Source organism: Entelurus aequoreus, linkage group LG24 (genome assembly GCF_033978785.1).
Source record: "Entelurus aequoreus isolate RoL-2023_Sb linkage group LG24, RoL_Eaeq_v1.1, whole genome shotgun sequence".
Lineage (NCBI taxonomy): Eukaryota > Metazoa > Chordata > Actinopteri > Syngnathiformes > Syngnathidae > Entelurus > Entelurus aequoreus.
This window is the reverse complement of record NC_084754.1, coordinates 22030269-22049843: the sequence shown is the minus strand read 5'-3', so window position 1 is coordinate 22049843 and position 19575 is coordinate 22030269. Positions and strand designations below refer to the sequence as shown.

Below are 19575 nucleotides of genomic sequence, written 5' to 3'. Positions count from 1 at the left end.
TCTATACTCTGCCAGGTACAGGGGTGTCCCAGCACATAGTAAGTTAAGTAAGTCATCAAAAACATCTGAAAGTGATGCTTGCACCCCCCACACGCCGTTTTTTGGTTTATATCGATACCTTTTTCAGAAAAGTGATGCCAAATGAGTAGCGTGTGAGTATCGATACATCGATACCACAGGATCGATACGCACATCCCTACTATGTCCTAAATGTGTTTGACCATAGTTTCTTCTGGTACTTTGTTTAGCAAATACAAATTAAAGTGATGATGTAAATGTGTTTGTCTCACCTGCAATTTTTTGCTGCTTTGTCCAAGTGACCTGTCCACAGCTCTGCAGCTGCTTTCCAGCTGGACAGCTTGTCTTTCTTGTGCTTTCAGCTCAGCTTTAACTCTGAGCACCTGGGCTCGAGCCTCTGCCTCATTTAGCCACTCGGTCTCCTGATGCTCTCTTTGCAGCCGCATCTCCTCCAGACCAGCTTCCACACCCTGATATGGGAAAGGATACTATTACCTAAAACACTTAAAGACGTGGGTGTCCAAAGAAAGCTCAAATCAAACAATGTGAACAAAGACCTCCTGCGGAGAGCAAACCTGAACCATTGCCAGCTTGTCTTCAATCTCCTTTTCGCAGCCTTGCAAACAACCACGCAGCTCCTGCAGCCTGTCCTCCAGCTGTCTCTCACTCTCCAGCTCAATCTGCAGTTCCGTGGCCCAAAACTCCTCTTCCTCCATCTCTACGTCGTTCTTCCTCAGATGCTTTTCTAGTTTAAGGATCTCCTCCATCAGGTCCTCGCCCAAGTCTCCGCTGCACCCTGGCGCTCGCCCCCCACGCCCCTCAGCCCAGGCTTTGAGCTCAGCTTCGTAGAACTCCATTTTCTTGTCCAGCACACCGAGTGTCTCTCTCTGTAGGCCCACCACTCGAACCAGGTCCTCCATTCGACAGGCCCACAGGCCATGGCATGCAGTCCCAGTGGCTCCTCCAGCATGATGGTGAGTCCCACCGTTTCCCAGGTAGAACCTCCTCTTGGTTTCTGCTTCAGTTGATCTACCTCCGCCCAGAATCTCCCTTAGACCTCGGGGCGCTCCTGTAAAGGTGAGGGACTTGCGGCGGGGCTCACGGCGTCGGAGGGAGCGTTCATTTGGATGGTGAAGCTTTGCAAGCGGGGGCAGGCTCTGGCGATGAAACCCACGTTCAGGCCCCCTGAGCGGGGGCCCTTCTGAGGGAGGCCGTTCAGTCAGGGACGGGCCTGTGCGAAGCAAGATCAGCTGGACATCGCCTGCGTATTGACCCCAGGTGTTCAGAGAGGCCACCGGGCTCTCGTGAGGGACTAGATGCCGCTCGGTGTCCCGCCATTTTTCTACCAGAGTGTATCGCCCAGTTCGACCTGTCAACAACACAAAAAGAGCTGCTTAGAAAATATTCACGTGTTTAATAGTAAAGTAGGGTTACAGACACAATAGAAACACAAATCAGGAGGAGGAAATGGAACTGGATCGGTCACACACTGCGTAGACACAATACATAAATCACAAAACATGCTCTAACATGGAACCCACAAGGCAAGAGGAAGAGAGGAAGGCCTAGAGCCACCTGGAGAAGAACCACAGAGCAGGAGATGAAGGCGCAAGGGCTGTCATGGCAACAACTGGAGCGGAGGGCACAAGACCGAAGGGGATGGAGGAGTTTCATCAATGGCCTATGTTCCTTAGGGAATTTAAAGGCCTAAGTAAGTAAGTAAGTAGGGTTGCAGGTCTTAAATTAACTTAATCATTACCACCAGGACAAAATATAGTCTGGAAAAATTTGAGTTTTCAACACCACTTCACAAAGCATTTGTGTGAAAAGAAAAGGAAAATGGCAGAGGAGGGGGCTCTGCTTCGTCAGCCTGGCAGGAGAGAAGAGGATGAGTCATAGTTTTCCTCCTCCAACCCTATATTTGCGGGGAGTGATGTCACGACAGTCTGCCCAAGCACTCCCGTTCCTCACAAAGCTATAATAGGATAGCAAGTTATAGATTGAAAAAAAGTGCAAATGAAGCTTTCATGAAGCTTTCACTCAAGCATGGTCATGTTTTTGTGTATTTCAAACTTAGGAACATTTTTGGTTACACTTGCACAATTCGACATGCCCAAAAAAGAAAAAGAGTAGCTTTTTGTGACTTTTTAACAAGATAACTAGATGTTAGATTGTGTTTCAAAATGCATTTAAAATTCTATTATGTATTGTATTTCTCTCTGTTGTATGTGTGTATTTTACACGTTAATGTCAGTATTTTACAGTGTCAATCAGAGAATAGCAATTAAGTGGCTAAATAATGATACACACATCCATGATTATTCTACACAGTTTCCTTTTGCTAGTTGAACAGAGTATCTATTCAAGGACAGAAGGCAATTCTTTATGTGTTACACGCTCTCAACTGTAATTGTAATTGTGAACTTAATTTTTTTTTTGCATACTTTTATCACAGTAAAATGACACATTATTTCACTACTGGATTACCCATACTTTTTGTTTCTTGGTAGTTTGGGTAAGCAGAGTATGGCAGCTAATTTGCAGAAAAGGACATACAATAGTAAAATAGATCAAGAAAGCAAAAACAATTAACTAGAAAAATAAATGTTTTGAACGCTATAGTGTTGCACTCTTATTGCCATATCTTAACTACTGTGTGGAAATCTGGGATAATACAAGAACACCTTTTAAAATTTACGTTATAAAAAATGAGCACTGAGAATAATAAACAATGTTGGGTATCAGAAACACACAAATGTACTATTTATATAAAAAGTGACGAATCATAAAATGTATGGATCTGGAGAAATTCAAAACAGCCCAAGTAACATTTAAAGCAATGAATTCAGAGATAGAAATGAAAAATATAGGGTAAATTGAATTTAAAGTAGCCTTGTGTTACCACGACTATTTTCTTTCTCTTATTAAAGGCCTACTGAAACCCACTACTACCAACCACGCAGTCTGATAGTTTATATATCAATGATGAAATCTTAACATTATAACACATGCCAATACGGCCGGGTTAACTTATAAAGTGACATTTTAAATTTGCCGCTAAACTTCCGGTTCGAAACGCCTCTGAGGATGACGTATGCGCGTGACGTAGACCGGCGAACACGGGTATGCCTTCCACATTGAAGCCAATACGAAAAAGCTCTGTTTTCATTTCATAATTCCACAGTATTCTGGACATCTGTGTTCGTGAATCTGTTGCAATCATGTTCATTGCATTATGGAGAAGGAAGCTGAGCAAGCAAAGAAGAAAGTTGTCGGTGCGAAATGGACGTTTTTTTCGAACGTAGTCAGCGACAACAGTACACAGCCGGCGCTTCTTTGTTTACATTCCCGGAAGATGCAGTCAAGATGGAAGAACTCGGATAACAGAGACTCTAACCAGGAGGACTTTTGACTTCGATACACAGACGCCTGTAGAGAACTGGGACAACACAGACTCTTACCAGGATTACTTTGATTTGGATGACAAAGACGCAGACGTGCTACTGTGAGTATGCAGCTTTGGCTTCTAAACATTTGATCGCTTGACCGTGTGTGCGCAACTTTTTTTTGCGTATGTACGTAACTTTTTAAAAATATATAAGCTTTATGAACCTTGGGTTAGGTGAACGGTCTTTTGGGCTGAGTGATTGTGTGTGTTGATCAGGTGTTTGAATTGTATTGGCGTGTTCTATGGAGCTAGGAGCTAGCAGAGGAGCTAGGAGCTAGCGTAACAAACACGCAGGTGTTTTTATGCAGGATTAATTTGTGGCATATTAAATATAAGCCTGGTTGTGTTGTGGCTAATAGAGTATATATATGTCTTGTGTTTATTTACTGTTGTAGTCATTCCCAGCTGAATATCAGGTACCGTGAGTATGCAGCCTTGGCTGCTAAACATTTGATAGCTTGACCGTATGTGCGCGTCACGTACGTAACTTTTTAAAAATATATACGCTTTATGAACCTTGGGTTAGGTGAACGGTCTTTTGGGCTGAGTGATTGTGTGTGTTGATCAGGTGTTTGAATTGTATTGGCGTGTTCTATGGAGCTAGGAGCTAGCAGAGGAGCTAGGAGCTAGCGTAACAAACACGCAGGTGTTTTTATGCAGGATTAATTTGTGGCATATTAAATATAAGCCTGGTTGTGTTGTGGCTAATAGAGTATATATATGTCTTGTGTTTATTTACTGTTGTAGTCATTCCCAGCTGAATATCAGGTCACCCCCGGCTCTCACAGCATCTTCCCTATCTGAATAGCTTCAACTCCCCACTAGTCCTTCACTTGCACTTTACTCATCCACAAATCTTTCATCCTCGCTCAAATTAATGGGGAAATTGTCGCTTTCTCGGTCCGAATCTCTCTCACTTCATGCGGCCATCATTGTAAACAATAGGGAACTTTGCGTATATGTTCAACTGACTACGTCACGCTACTTCCGGTAGGGGCAAGCCTTTTTTTTTTATCAGATACCAAAAGTTGCAATCTTTATCGTCGTTGTTCTATACTAAATCCTTTCAGCAAAAATATGGCAATATCGCGAAATGATCAAGTATGACACATAGAATAGATCTGCTATCCCCGTTTAAATAAAAAAAACTCATTTCAGTAGGCCTTTAATATAGCGCTTTTCCTCGAGAGACTCAAACTGCTTTACATTGGGAAATGTAAAACTTTAAACTACATTTAAACCAGTGTGAGTGGCACTGGGTGAAGTGGCTTGCCCAAGGACACAACAGAAGTGACTAGGATGGCGAAAGCTGGAATCAAATCTGGAACCCTCATGTTGCTAGCACGGCCGCTCTATCACGCTGCCATACTTGCCAACCCTCCCGAATTTTCCGGGAGACTCACGAATGTCAGTGCCTCTCCCGAAAATCTCCCGGGACAACTATTCTCCCGAATTTCCAGCCGGACAACTATATCGGGGGCGTGCCTTAAAGGAACTGCCTTTAGAATCGTCTCTCACCTGAGAAGGAGACTATTATATATGTCTCCGTTATCCATAGGTTTATCTATAAACCATAAAGTAGGCAGCCGGCACGTTAATACACTGACACACAACATCCGGATTCCCATCATGCATTGCTTCAAAACTATGGCAAGTAGTAATGTCCAAAATTTCCAGCGGGACAAACAATATTGGGGGCGTGCCTGAAAGGCACTGCCTTTAGAGTCATCTCTCACCTGAAAAGGAGACTATTATATATGTCGCTGTTATCCATAGGTTTATCTATAACCCATAACACGGTGGCCGAATGGATATAGTCACTCATGAACGGTCAGAGAAGCACAAGGCGGCGGCAACGCAGTATCATGGACCACCTTGCAAGCAACATCCCGTTCTCATTTGCGGATGTTTTCAACAAATCCGTGAAGGATATGTTCCCGGATTCAGAGATCGCTCGCCAGTACTCAAATGGCAGAACAAAGGCTACTCAAATAGTGAAAGGTATGTGTTATTTTTATTTTAAGTAAGCAGCAAGTACAGTACAGTTAGTAGAACAACTGTGTTTTCATTACTGTGTACTGTACTATATATATATATATATATATATATATATATATATATATATATATATATATATATATATATATATATATATATAAGAAATACTTTAATTTCAGTAAATTCTAGCTATAAATATACTCCTCCCCCTTAACCCCGCCCCCCGGCACCGCCCCCCGACCCCGCCCACGCCCCCAATCTCCCGAATTCGGAGGTCTCAAGGTTGGCAAGTATGCACGCTGCTCAAACATAAAAGTATGTTTATATTGGTTTGTGGGTTGACTCAGTAGAATTTATTAAATTAAGAAAACAAAACAAAACAAAAAACCTTAATTGAATTTCGAAAGAACAAGAAAAATGTACGACAAAAGAGGAGGAAACATAAAATATCTCAAGGGCGACTTGTCCAGGGTGTACCCCGCCTTCTGTCCGAATGCAGCTGAGATAGGCTCCAGCAACCCCCGCGACCCCGAACGGGACAAGCGGTAGAAAATGGATGGATGGATGGATAGCTAGTGTTAGCTGTCATTGAATGTATATTCTATCATAACAACAACATGACTGCAAATTGTTCGTTGCTTCTCTTGGACTGTTTTTGTATGTGTGCACACGCTCTCTGCGCGTAAGTGTTGAGTGACTGCTGTAAACACCAATCAATTGTCTATATTTTATTCAATATAGACAATTGTCAAACAAATGTGTTCTGTTAAGTCACTAATGGTAACATAAGCGAGCCTGCGGTGTTCTTTTTATATTTTATGCTTTGAAAATTGTTACTGTTAGGGTGTCGCAAACAGCACCTTTAAGAATCCGATTATCTTAAGTGATGGGGCAGGACAATATCAACTTTTGCTTCTTCTGGCTCCTGTTCGGACACACCATGTTTCTCTATTTCTTTTTAAATGATCCTATTACTATTGTTTTTGGCAGATAGATATATTGTATTGGAGATGCTTTTTTGTTTGAATTGTGTAGATGGAGCGTATATTTGATTTGTTGTGTTAGAAGGGAATTGGTGAATTAAAAGAAATAAGGAGGGAGCTGGCAGCAAAATGTCTCTAACATGTTATTTTACAACAAACTGTTACATAACAAAAACAGGTTAATTGTGAGTGTTTTGTATAGGGCACCATTTAATATATAGCTGCCACTGCCTATGTCTAATTTAGCAAATTTCAACTCAACCAATTAAAAAAGTGAAAGCAAATGTGACAGCTGGATTTGTACAGTATTGTCCCCTAGAATAAATCATTTTAAATATTAGTAATGTGCAAGAAGTGGACTATTTAGTCCCTAAATTCACTAACAAAGTTCAAGAAAAATAATTATAACAGCTTGTTGGGACAGGGAAAGCTTTTATCTCAGATTTCTTGCAAAGCTTGGTTACCTATGGCCTGTGCCAGCGCAATCACCACTTCCTGGCAGGTGGTCGCCTCAGTGACCCCACACACGACCCTTTGGACTCCATCCACCCAGACTTTGAGCTCCATTTTGGGTCAAATGTGACCAGGCATACTGCGGTGTATTGGCCCCAACATTCCTGATGGCTCCAGGCGTGCAGGACAGCTGAAGTTTCTTTAGCTACCTTTAAAGGAGGAAACAGGAAACAGATAGTCAGGATATGCTCAATGCTAGAGTTACCTTACAGCAGTTGTTATTTGGTATAAGGTTTCATCAAGCTATCTATCAGTTGCTCACAGCAAATAGATTCGGTCTAGTCATCGCTTTTATCAATCATGCCAGGACCATCTGGCCATAACATTGTTGTTTTGTGCTTCTCTATGAATAGGTATCATGTCAACAGGGGAGCAAGAAGATAGTGCCAGTAGAATATTCCCAGTCCCAGTTCCTGCTTTTGTGCAGACAACTACAGGGAAGCAGGAGGACTGAGGAGGAAAATTAATTGTGTAACATAATAGAGAGCGGAATAGCGTGAAAATGTTTTGTTGCAAAAAAGGAAGGTAGCCCCAGAGGGGAATCACAATACAGGGAAGTAAAAACTGCATTTGTTTTTGATGCCACTGAAAACATTTGTATGCACTCATTGAGCGGATTATTGCTTTCGGTTTTCACACTTCTCTGTGAACTGTGAACTCCAAAACACTAATCTTAGGTATGTAGGCCTGGGACGATAACACATTTTTGTCGTTGATATAGTGACCTACAAATTATTGCCGATAAACAATATTATTGCCATTATTTTTTGGAGACCTAATTAACCACTGATGTCATGGTAATACATAATAATAATACAAGTATAGCCTTTCAAATGCAATATGTGTATTTCTCGTACATTTTAACATTGTAATTGAAATGTAAACTGTTAAATAAAACAAAAAAATTATAAAACTAAAATATATTCTGTCTGTAAGCAAAATGTTGTACCTGAATAAAAATCACAACCAAAAGCAATACAATAGATTATGTCTCTGTTAAGGAAGGGGTGGGGGACCCTAAAATATACACAACCAAAACATTAAAAAAAATGGCAAAATAAAGTTATCGTCACCAAAATTATAACTGTTATCATTATTAGTGTGGTATTGTCTAATGTGCTCATAAAGTAGTGCACACACACTAAAATATTGTAACCAAGTTAAGTTGTATTTTTTTAATAGCTAAAATAACTAGCCACACAATATACTTTCTTGGCAGAGGAAACTACAACATTTTTCTGGCTTCATATGAGCCATATTATTTGTGTGTTTAAATATGTTTATCTTCTTCCATTTGTAAATGTTTTAGAATGTTTTTAAAGAAATGTAAATTGGGTGATCAGTTGTTTTACTTCCAGTTTATGTGACGTGGCGTGAGTTCACTTCCTGTTGAACGGAGTCCGTGTCCGACTTGTGCAAAAACAGCACAGCCTTTATGTTTAATGTGAATACTGTAGCTCAGTTGTTTAGACAGTTATGTGTTTATACGAGTTTAGATTGGGGAATTATATTTCTTAATAGAGAAAAACGTTAATGCCTCCTGTTTACATGTTAGCATTTAAGACAGTGAGCAAGCTAACGCTAGTTGATCTCCATAGTTTTATCATTGGTTATCAATCACAGCTTTTTGAATATTTTAATTTAATACAGTAATAACCATCTGGAGTTTTACAGCGGTTAACATTACTACTGTTTATTTGTAGTACAAACACCCGTAGCTGCTTAAACGGTTGCAAAAGAGTGACCTCTCTTGTAATCTGTAACAGCGCATACACATGGCGATTATCGAGGCTGGCAAATTTACAGACTTCATTTTGATTTATTGTCCGGTTAATTGTCTTATCGAATATCGGCCCAGGTCTATCAGTATATTTACATGCACTAAAACAGTCAGGTTCCCGATACAGTAAGTTTTGTCCATGTTTTTAACTAATATAGAACTTTTCAGTTTGCATACCAGCCATCCATTCATCCATTTTCTACCGATTGTCCCTCATACACTGTTTTTAATGCGATGGTGGACCAAATGCTGTCTGCCTCCGATAACACTTGGGCGCATACTTGCCAACCTTGAGACCTTAGCGGGGGTGCAGCCCGGAAGAGTTAGGGATGCAAGGTATTCTGGGTATTTGTTCTGTTGTGTTTAATGTTGTGTTACGGTGCGGATGTTCTACCGAATTGTGTTTGTCATTCTTGTTTGGTGTGGGTTCACAGTGTGGCGCATATTTGTAACAGTGTTAAAGTTGTTTATACATCCACCCTCAGCGTGACCTGTTGATCAAGTAGGTCTTGCAGTCACTTTCGTGTGTATGCAGACGCCGCATACAACATGTGACTGGGCTGGCACGCTTTTTGTATGGTGAAAAAGCGGACGCGTCGACAGGTTGTAGAGGACGCTAAAGGCAGTGCCAACACGGCACGCCCTAAATATTGTTGTCCGGGTGAAAACCGGGAGAAATTCGGGAGAATATTGCCCCGGGAGATTTTCGGGAGGGGCACTGAAATTCGGGAGTCTCCCGGAAAAATCGGGAGTGTTGGCAAGTATGCTCGGGCGCGACTGATAGCTCGTTTAGCTATGGGTAGAAGAAGAAAATGCTGCATACCAACAGCTGCCAGTAGCGAGTTTCTAAATCTCTATATAGAGACGGTAACGTTTTAATGTTTGTATATACTACATTTATTATTTCTTTCTGATTCTGATCTAAATGTCTACATTAGTCTTGTACTTGTACTTTTAACTACAAAGTAGAAGCTGCAAAAGTAAGAGTTAAAGAAAAATATATTGAATGGACTAGAGATAGGATAGAACAAATTGTTTTGACTGACTTTTTTTTTTTTTTAAACTAATTTGACGCTATGCAGGGAATTATTTTAATGCATTCATAGATTATGTTGTCTAAATTGTTGTGTATGGGCATTCCAATCTTACTTTACTAAATCAAGATTATCTATCAATTGATATGTATTACAAAATTTTACTTTTTAAATATACAGCAGGGCTGCAACGATTAATCGAGTGACTTGATTACGGTAATCGGATTATGAAAAAGCTTTGATTAAAAATTCAGTTTCTTTGATTAATCGTTTAAAGTGTAAGACCAATAAAAATGTATCAAATCCAAACCACATGGAGTGCACAGAACCATAAATGTGCGCACATAGTTTCCGCACGGCTGCTTCAATTAAGCGCACATGAGCACGGTGGTGTTTGGGTGCTGTGTGGCGGTGAACAGCAGTGTTTTTTGTTATTATTGCACACATGTTAAAAGTGTAATTTCAATGTTGATGACGTGCTTTCATGAAAAATGAAAGTTAGGGCAAGCAGAACAATCTTTATTTAAACTATTTTCCCTAAAATATGCATTGGGGCTATAAAGTGTGTTTTATCCAATTACTCGATTAATCGAACAAACTAAAAGATAGATTACTCAATTACTAAAATATCTGATAACTGCAGCCTTAAAATTTTTTCTTTTTTTCTTTTGGACTACCCAGTTTGATAAGTACATTACTGTCACCTAATGGACTGGAGTGTTAAACAATAACATGGCAGGATAAAAAACAACTAAAGACTTTGCCCGTGACGCACGACCATTTAAATATTTACAGTTATGACAGAGCATGCGGTACCTCTGTCAAGCCCTAAAACAAAGTATAACAATAATAAATAATAATAATTTAAAGATACCGTGAAATGACAAGGGTTTACATGCACCAGTGGGATGTTTTACTGTTCATCAAGTGCATTAATAATTACTAATAATTAATTACTCTGAGGTGTGTTATAAACTTTCTCTGGTTCCTTCCCATCTTTCTACTCCAACCAACGTGTATTGAATGATCTACTGTATTATACAGATGTCTTCCTGTGCTCACTTTGATTTCCCCTCTTCTTTACTAAGTTGTATGTTCATGTTTATTGTTTCTAATTGGAGTCATTGTTCGGCCACAATAACAACATCCTCATTTCCCTCTACTGCAACATGAGAAGGACTCCACATAAAGCAATTTATGTACATGAAGGTCAGCTGAGCTTCTAACAAAATGCAGTTTATAAAACATTCTGCTTCAAGGAATGAAAAGCATCTCATCATGAAGCATTGCCTATATCAGTGAGTCAATAGGTCCTTTTGTTCACTGGTCCCCTACCATGGGGGAGTCATAAGGGGCCAATTTCCTTTTATTGTATTTATTAAAAAAAAAAGTAATTTAAAGGCCTACTGAAAGCCACTACTATCGACCACGCAGTCTGATAGTTTATATATCAATGATGAAATCTTAACATTGCAACACATGCCAATACCGACGGGTTAACTTATAAAGTGCCATTTTAAATTTCCCGCTAAACTTCCGGTTGAAAACGCCTTTGGATGATGACGTATGCGCGTGACGTAGCCAGTGAAACAGAAGTATCGGTACCCCATTGAATCCAATACAAAATAGCTCTGTTTTCATCTCATAATTCCACAGTATTCTGGACATCTGTGTTGGTGAATCTTTTGCAATTTATTTAATGAACAATGAAGACTGCAAAGAAGAAAGTTGTAGGTGGGATCGGTGTATTAGCGGCGGACTACAGCAACACAACCAGGAAGACTTTGACTCGGATAGCAGACGCGCTAGCCGACGCTAGCCACCGACCGCACGGATGATCGTGGTGAAGTCCTTCGTCCTTCCGTCGATCGCTGGAACGCAAGTGAGCACGGGTGTTGATGAGCAGATGAGGGCTGGCTGGCGTAGGTGGAGCGCTAATGTTTTTATCATAGCTCTGTGAGGTCCCGTTACTAAGTTAGCTTCAACGGCGTCAACAGCATTTTTAAGCTTCGCTAAGCTGGAAAGCATTAACCGTGTATTTACATGTTCATGGTTTAATAGTATTGTTGATTTTCTGTCTATCCTGTCAGCCTGTCAGGGGTTTATGTATTTTGTTTCTAACTGCATTTGAGCCCGATGCTATCACGTTAGCTCCCTAGCTAAGTTAGCTTCAATGGCGTCGTTAGCAACAGCATTGTTAACCTTCGACAGGCTGGAAAGCATTAACCGTGTATTTACATGTCCATGGTTTAATAGTATTGTTGATCTTCTGTCTATCCTTCCAGTCAGGGATTTATTTATTTTGTTTCTATATGCAGTTAAGCACGATGCTATCACGTTAGCTCCGTAGCTAAAGTGTTTCATCGATATATTGTCGTGGAGATAAAAGTCACTGTGAATGTCCATTTCGCGTTCTCGACTCTCATTTTCAAGAGGATATAGTATCCGAGGTGGTTTGAAATACAAATCCGTGATCCACAATAGAAAAAGGAGAGAGTGTGGAATCCAATGAGCCAGCTTGTACCTAAGTTACGGTCAGAGCGAAAAAAGATATGTCTTGCACTGCATTCTAGTCCGTCACTCTAACGTTCCTCATCCACAAATCTTTCACCCTCGCTCAAATTAATGGGGTAATCGTCGCTTTCTCGGTCCGAATCGCTCTAGCTGCATTGAAAACAATAGGAAAATATGAGGAGGCAATCAACTGACTACGTCACACTACTTTCGGTAGGGGCAAGGCTTTTTTTTATCAGAGACCAAAAGTTGCGAACTTTATTGTCGTTGTTCTATACTAAATCCTTTCAGCAAAAATATGGCAATATCGCGAAATGATCAAGTATGACACACAGAATGGATCTGCTATCCCCATTTAAATAAAAAAAAATCATTTTAGTAGGCCTTTAAGGAGATATGTCCCACAGAACAGGTGTATACATTGTCCTTTCATTAAAAAAACTAGATATGCTTATTTATCAAATTTATTTTCAAGTATTTACAATTTCTTATCTGCTCGAGGTGATTGTGAGTGATAGCATAAATGGCTTTGATTTATTCTTTACTTTGACCTTCGGGTTTAGTTTTAAAGGGGAACTGCACTTTTTTGGGAATTGTGCCTATCGTTCACAATCATTATTAGAGACATGACGACGGATGTATATTTTTTTATGCATTCTAAATTTTAAATACATTTTATCAAAAGCTGCTTACAATGGAGCTTATGGGAGCCATTCAATTCTGCCGATACAGCCCCTGAAAACCTCCAAACACCTCCATTAGGGTTTTATATATGATGTGATGTAGTAACAGGCACATTTATAATAACATTTAATATTTAAGTATTTTGATCATTTTAAGCATATAATAATATATAATATAATATATAATTTCAAAAACGCGTTACGACTTTTGCTTTTTTTTTTCCATCACTGATTTCTGCTCATGGCAGACTTTATGAGAGCCAACAAACATAATAAATCATCACTTCCTGTGCAAGGTCCGCTGTCATTAGGATGCTGACTGTTGGAATGTTCATATATTCCCATTTAGATGAAAAATGTTTCATTAACCTTGCAAAAAAACATTTTGTGTGGAGGGATTTCACACTTGCAGATCTTACTGCCAAAAATCATAAAAATGTGACTGACTGTTCGAGAAGGATTTCATGTTGACATGTTAATATTTCTCAAAAAGAAACAATAAAATCTAGGTATTTCATTTTAGCATGTTTGTACATAATGTGAAGGAGTTCACGTGGGCCTCAGCATTTCCATGTTATTTTCTTTGTGACAAAACCCACTTGAGAACAACCGTCCTCTACAATGGACATGTGTGTTCCGCATAACTGGGCTATTTTTTTCTTTTAACTGACAAAATAAATAGACCAAAAACAAATGTCCACTGCAAAGAGCGCTGATTCTGAAGAGGATATTTTGTGTGTAGAATCTTTTTAAACTTATTTAAGATATTTATGTGAAAAACTAACTTTTCAGATTTTTGCTCTCAAAATTTATTTTAATTTTAATTATTTAAACATAAGTGCGTGTAGAGATAGTGATAGTTTTTTTTAAATGTGGGCACCACTTAAACTTGCCAAATTCAGAGCTTTTGTACTTCTTTGTAAGACTGCCCTAAAAAGGCTTTTTGAGCTGACGGATGTAGAGGACTAGGAAAAAGGTCACATTGCAAGATTTTCCTGCAAGGACCCAAAACATGCAAAGCAGGCCTAAAGGATTAGTGATAAGGCACACTGGAGAAAAATGGTGAAAAAACACACAATCAAAAACTGCAATTGATACGTCAACACTGTGACTGAGAGCTTTACATGACACGGAAAAGCCCAGCTTAATGTGTTCCCAATTCGATAAAAACAAAGAAAAAAATACCTGCTGATTTAAAGGCATTTCCTTGCAGAAACCGCACAATGCATTAAAAAAAAAAAGCAGCGACACAGACTGCAGAGCTGGGATTGGTTAGCTTTTGCTAAGGAGGGTCCCTGAGCACAGGAGAGCAGACTTTGTCCTTGAAATGCACAAATCATTGTGTGCGATAAAGCAACAGTGATTGAACGTTTGCATGCAAACTGATATTGTGTATTTATTATCTTAGTGGGCTTTAAAAATAATTACTGAATGTGTCATTTACAGCATGTTGTGTTGTTGTTTCCAGAAGAAGTCGCACAAAGTATGACACTCTTTTTAACGTTTATTGCCAATCATGTGCTAACAACCGGTTCAATTTGGACACATATTTTTTATATTGCAAACACGTCATTTTTTTTCATAAACAACAATTCCTCATTCTCCGTCAATCATCTTTCAGGCACAGTATGTTCACGAAGATAGGAACTCTGAACATCAATAACATAATTAACACCAGCAGGTCATTATAATACTTATTTAACTGTTTTGTTTATTTTAAATTACATAGCTCTCTTGTCCCACACCCCTAACGGCAGAATAGTGATACAAATTTTCCCGTCTGCCGAGACTCGTTCACAGGAGTCCATCTTCACAAATGATTTTTCGAGTGGTTAATGAGTAAAACGTACAATTTAAATAAACTTATGTTTTTGAATGATTAGTTCCAGTGCCATCAAAGATGTCAATTTGGCGGTTGTCATTATTCACTCTTTACAAGAAAGTAAATATCTACGGTAGTCTACGACATATGCGGTTGCTCTTTCAGGACACACTGCCTCTTAGTGTTTTGGAAGAGAATTGCAAGTCAAGCGACAGACCCACGGAAGAACTACAACAAATCAAGACACTGTCAGAGGGGACGCAAGCTGCGTGACACAAGAGTGTATATTAGCTTTAACAACGTTCCACAAACAGATATCAGCTATTCCTGCACTGGATGAATATCTGACAAAATTAGCACCACACAAACGGGCGAGGACTAGCACTGTCTGTTGCTGTATGTTGCTCTCCTTTCTCTTAATGTACAGTTCCAGGTTCTCCAATCCGAGTCCACGATTAGATCCCTGCGATTCCTGCACCCGATGCAGATCTGGTCCATCCAGCACTACCCAAACAGGCAATCTTACCATCTGTTTCTGCCTTTCCCTACCACCTCTCTCCCTACCCTTAATAAATCCTAGTAAAGGTTCATGTGATTTGCCATTAACCATCACGGTTTTCTTCCTTTCCTCTTTGTCGGTCTCCCCTTAAAGGCCTACTGAAACCCACTACTACCGACCACGCAGTCTGATAGTTTATATATCAATGATGAAATCTTAACATTGCAACACATGCCAATACGGCCGGGTTAACTTATAAAGTGACATTTAAAATTTCCCGGGAAATATCCGGCTGAAACGTCGCGGTATGATGACGTATGCGCGTGACGAAGGCAGTTGAACGCGTCATCTTGGAATAGGTCCCTCCCAATTTAAACAGCTCTGTTTTAATCGCTAATTTCCACAGTATTCAGGACATCTGTGTTGGTGAATCTTTTGGAAATTTGTTCAATTAACAATGGAGACTGCAAAAAAGAGAGTTGTAGGGAAGCGGTGTGTTGCTGCTGGATGTAGCAACACAAACCAAAACACAACCGGTGTTTCATTGTTTCTTTTCCCAAAAGATGGCGGCCAAGCTTTACTATGGAACAAAGAAGTCAAGCGAACACGGTTGGATTGGACGACACATACGAAGTACAGTGTATTATGCAGCGAACATTTCGAAAGATCATGTTTCGAAGAGGGTCCCTTGCGAATGGCAGAAATGGGAATCAGCACTCGTCGACTCGTGCTGAAGAAAGGTGCGAAGCCAACTATTTTCGATAGACCACGGACAAGTCCGGAGCACCCGACCCCCTCCATAAGCGGACAGACTGGGCACATGAGGTCTGCATTTGCCAAAAGGGAAAGGAAGAGGGTAAGAATCTTGATATCCAGTTTTCATAGTCAGACTACACTGTTCCAATATCCATTTCTTTGTTCTCAATTGTTGAAACCCCCCCACCTCCACACCCCGGATTGTAAATAATGTAAATAATTCAATGTGATTATCTTGTGTGATGACTGTATTATGATGATAGTATATATATGATAGTATATATCTGTATCATGAATCAATTTAAGTGGACCCCGACTTAAACAAGTTGAAAAACTTATTGGGGTGGTACCATTTAGTGGTCAATTGTACAGAATATGTACTTCACTGTGCAACCTACTAATAAAAGTCTCAATCAATCAACCAAAACTAACACACACAGTCATAGACTACTCCAGTGGTTCTCAACCTTTTTTCAGTGATTTTCCCCTGTGAACATTTTTTTAATTCAAGTACCCCCTAATCAGAGCAAAGCATTTTTGGTTGAAAAAAAGAAAAAAAATACAGCACTATGTCATCAGTTTCTGATTTATTAAATTGTATAACAGTGCAAGATATTGCTAATTTGTAGTGGTCTTTCTTGAACTATTTGGAAAAAAAGATATAAAAATAACTAAAAACTTGTTGAAAAATAAAAAAGTGATTCAATTATAAATAATATTTTGTACACATAGAAGTAATCATCAACTTAAAGTGCCCTCTTTGGGGATTGTAATAGAGATCCATCTGGATTCATGAACTTAATTCTAAACATTTATTTTGTTGAAGTATTATTCAATAAATATATTTATAAAGGATTTTTGAATTGTTGCTATTTTTATAATATTTAAAAAAAAATCTCTCGTACCCCTTGGCATACCTTCAAGTATCCCCAAGGGTATGCGTACCCCCATTTGAGAACCACTGGACTACTCCATGAACAATGAAATAAATTAACAATAAAATAGTCTACATATAATTATTGCTTCAAGTTCTAGTCAAGTTCTTCTGCAGTATAAAGTATCGTACATTTACTGACATTACTGTCAATAGTGTCAATACTGTCAATAGATTACAATAGACAATAATATAAAGTATTGTACATTTGTACATTTACAGACAATAGATCAGATCATGGACAGTACGACTACGGCATCAGTGGCGGATGCGGTGGATGAACCAATGGCAATGGCACTAGATTTGCCTGATGAGGAGGGCGATCAAGATCAGGTTCGATTTGTTTTCCTAATCAATGTTCAAATGGATTACAGTTCAAGCCCAATCCAAAAGTATTCATAATTAATGTAAATGAGGTATCCATATTACATGTAGCTGTTTCTCCATTTCCAGGGAAATACAAGAGAACAAGGATGCCAGACGGACTGGGTACCGATTGGGACAGCACCAACAGCAATGACCAGTAGCAAGAGCACCCAAACAGGGAAAATACATCATAGATCAAAGGGTATGTCTATTTCGGTGACGAACATGATTCTGCACATCACAGTACACATTGCACGCTGCCTGTGCAGAGTAGAGTAGACAGATAAATTAGGTGATTCAAAGACAATAATTATTATGTGATTCTAGTTTAATTTTAACAGATTATATAAAACAACTTGTGCTTGATTTTATTGCTAGGACACCAGGTGACCCCAGATATCCTCGAGAGGGTTAGAGCTCGGCCGGCCAGGGTTAGTGAAGTCCCATTGTCAAGTGTAGCAGCTCCATCTGACAGCCCCGAGATGCAGACTAACATAGCAGCTCCAGGTGTGTCTGGAATGCAAGCCAAGCTACGACCACCTCCTGCATTGTTTGATGAAGGACCAGCATCAAGTCCCACTGCGCCTTTTGTTGGTGGTTCTTCCGATGACAGCTATGTGCCGAGTGAGTCAACGACATCGGATCCGTGTCAATCTGACGGGTCGCCAGATCGCCCATGTACTCACCAGATGCATGAAGAGGGCTGCCACAAGGAACCGAAGTACATCATCTTTGAGTCGTGCCTCCAGAGTCTCGTCAAGTGGTGTCACTGTCCAGTCTGTGGCAGCCAGGACATAAGCCCTTCTTGGGATTCGAACGGTACACAGCTGACCATGACTCTTCAATGTGCATCATGTGACCAGAGGAGTAGTTGGAGCAGCCAGCCAAACATTGGCCCTTATGCCGCGGGCAACATCCTGCTGTCTGCTGGCATCCTCTTCGCTGGGGCATCTTCTGGCAAGGTGTTGCAAGTGCTGAACAGCATCGGAGTGGTCACGTATGTGAAGAGGACATTTTTCAACCACCAGGAGCTCATCCTGCAGCCAGCCATCAAAAAGGTGTGGGAGGAACAGCAACGGACGCACCTCACCATGCTGCAGGTGGAAGGCCGACCCCTCGTCCTTGGTGGTGATGGGCGAGCAGACAGTCCGGGACACAGCGCCAAGTTCGGTACCTACACCACAATGGAGCTTGTGGCCAATGTGGTTCTCGACCTTCAGGTTGTACAGGTACGACCATATAATCTCACTAAAACACTAGTAACACAATAAGCAGATAAGGGATTTTCCAGAATTATCCTAGTAAATTTGTCTAATAACATTAACCATTTCAATGTATACTAAGCCCCTTTTTCATTTTTTTCTTTGCTCATTCCTTTTCTGTTATATATATTTCAGAGCAACGAATGTCTTGGCAGCTACCATATGGAGATGGAAGGACTGAAGAGGATGGTGGAACTGCTGATCAGCTGGGACCTGGATGTCGGGGTGCTGGTGACAGACAGACACAGACAGATCGCTAAATGGATTCGTGAAAACATGCCCAATACACGGCACTGCTATGACATCTGGCATGTTGCAAAATGTTAGTTGGATTATTTGTATGCATGACAAGTTGTGAAGTAGTGTGTACATATCAGTGATCAGATGAATGCGATATTGTATTTAATCCACAAATTTCTGTTTTTTTCTGTTTGTAGCCATCGGAAAGAAACTGAAGGCCATCGCCAAGCATAAGGACTGTGAAGACCTGAAGCCCTGGGTGCAAAGTATAATCAACCACCTCTACTGGGCAGCAGTGTCTACACCGCCTGGAGAGGGGGAACTTCTGGTTGCCAAGTGGAAGTCTGTGGAGCGACACATTCAGAACATCCACAAGGACCATGGCGACCTCTTCCCAATTTGTACTCATGGACAACTGCAACGGCAAAAGAAATGGCTCAAACAAAGTGAGTAGGCAAATAAGTTGCCCGAAAGCAGTGAGGGACTAGCAGTATTTTCCTGCACATCTTTTGAAAGTCAAAAAATTCAGATAAACTTGTAAGTAAATAACCAGTTTAAGTTGACTGGAACATTTTTGTAGAAACGTTGTTCTATTTTAAATTTATGTTTAGGTTCACGCTCAGCAGTGAAACTGGAGGAGGTGGTCAACAACAAGTCCCTGCTAAAAGATATCGCCATGCTGTCGGGTGAACACCAGACTTCCAAGGTGGAGGCGTTCCATAGCC

General features: G+C 40.2%; 2 protein-coding genes across 2 annotated transcripts in view; one reads left to right on the top strand and one right to left on the bottom strand.

Moving 5' to 3' along the window:
• Positions 1–19575, bottom strand: part of LOC133641508 (ras association domain-containing protein 8) — a 48168-nt gene that overhangs the window by 9525 nt on the left and 19068 nt on the right. Inside the window, exons 2-4 of the mRNA XM_062035289.1 lie at positions 6912–7109; positions 594–1387; positions 291–488 (exon numbers count right to left, since the gene is read on the bottom strand). Of these exons, the coding sequence (XP_061891273.1) occupies positions 291–488; positions 594–1387; positions 6912–7014 (1095 nt within the window). The 5' untranslated portion in view covers positions 7015–7109. The remainder of the gene's footprint in view (positions 1–290; positions 489–593; positions 1388–6911; positions 7110–19575) is intronic.
• LOC133641647 (uncharacterized) overlaps positions 15856–19575 on the top strand; it is a 5225-nt gene continuing 1505 nt past the window's right edge. Inside the window, exons 1-7 of the mRNA XM_062035521.1 lie at positions 15856–16148; positions 17205–17315; positions 17436–17550; positions 17727–18577; positions 18746–18932; positions 19048–19296; positions 19462–19575. The exon at positions 19462–19575 is cut by the window's right edge and continues 11 nt beyond it. Of these exons, the coding sequence (XP_061891505.1) occupies positions 15987–16148; positions 17205–17315; positions 17436–17550; positions 17727–18577; positions 18746–18932; positions 19048–19296; positions 19462–19575 (1789 nt within the window). The 5' untranslated portion in view covers positions 15856–15986. The remainder of the gene's footprint in view (positions 16149–17204; positions 17316–17435; positions 17551–17726; positions 18578–18745; positions 18933–19047; positions 19297–19461) is intronic.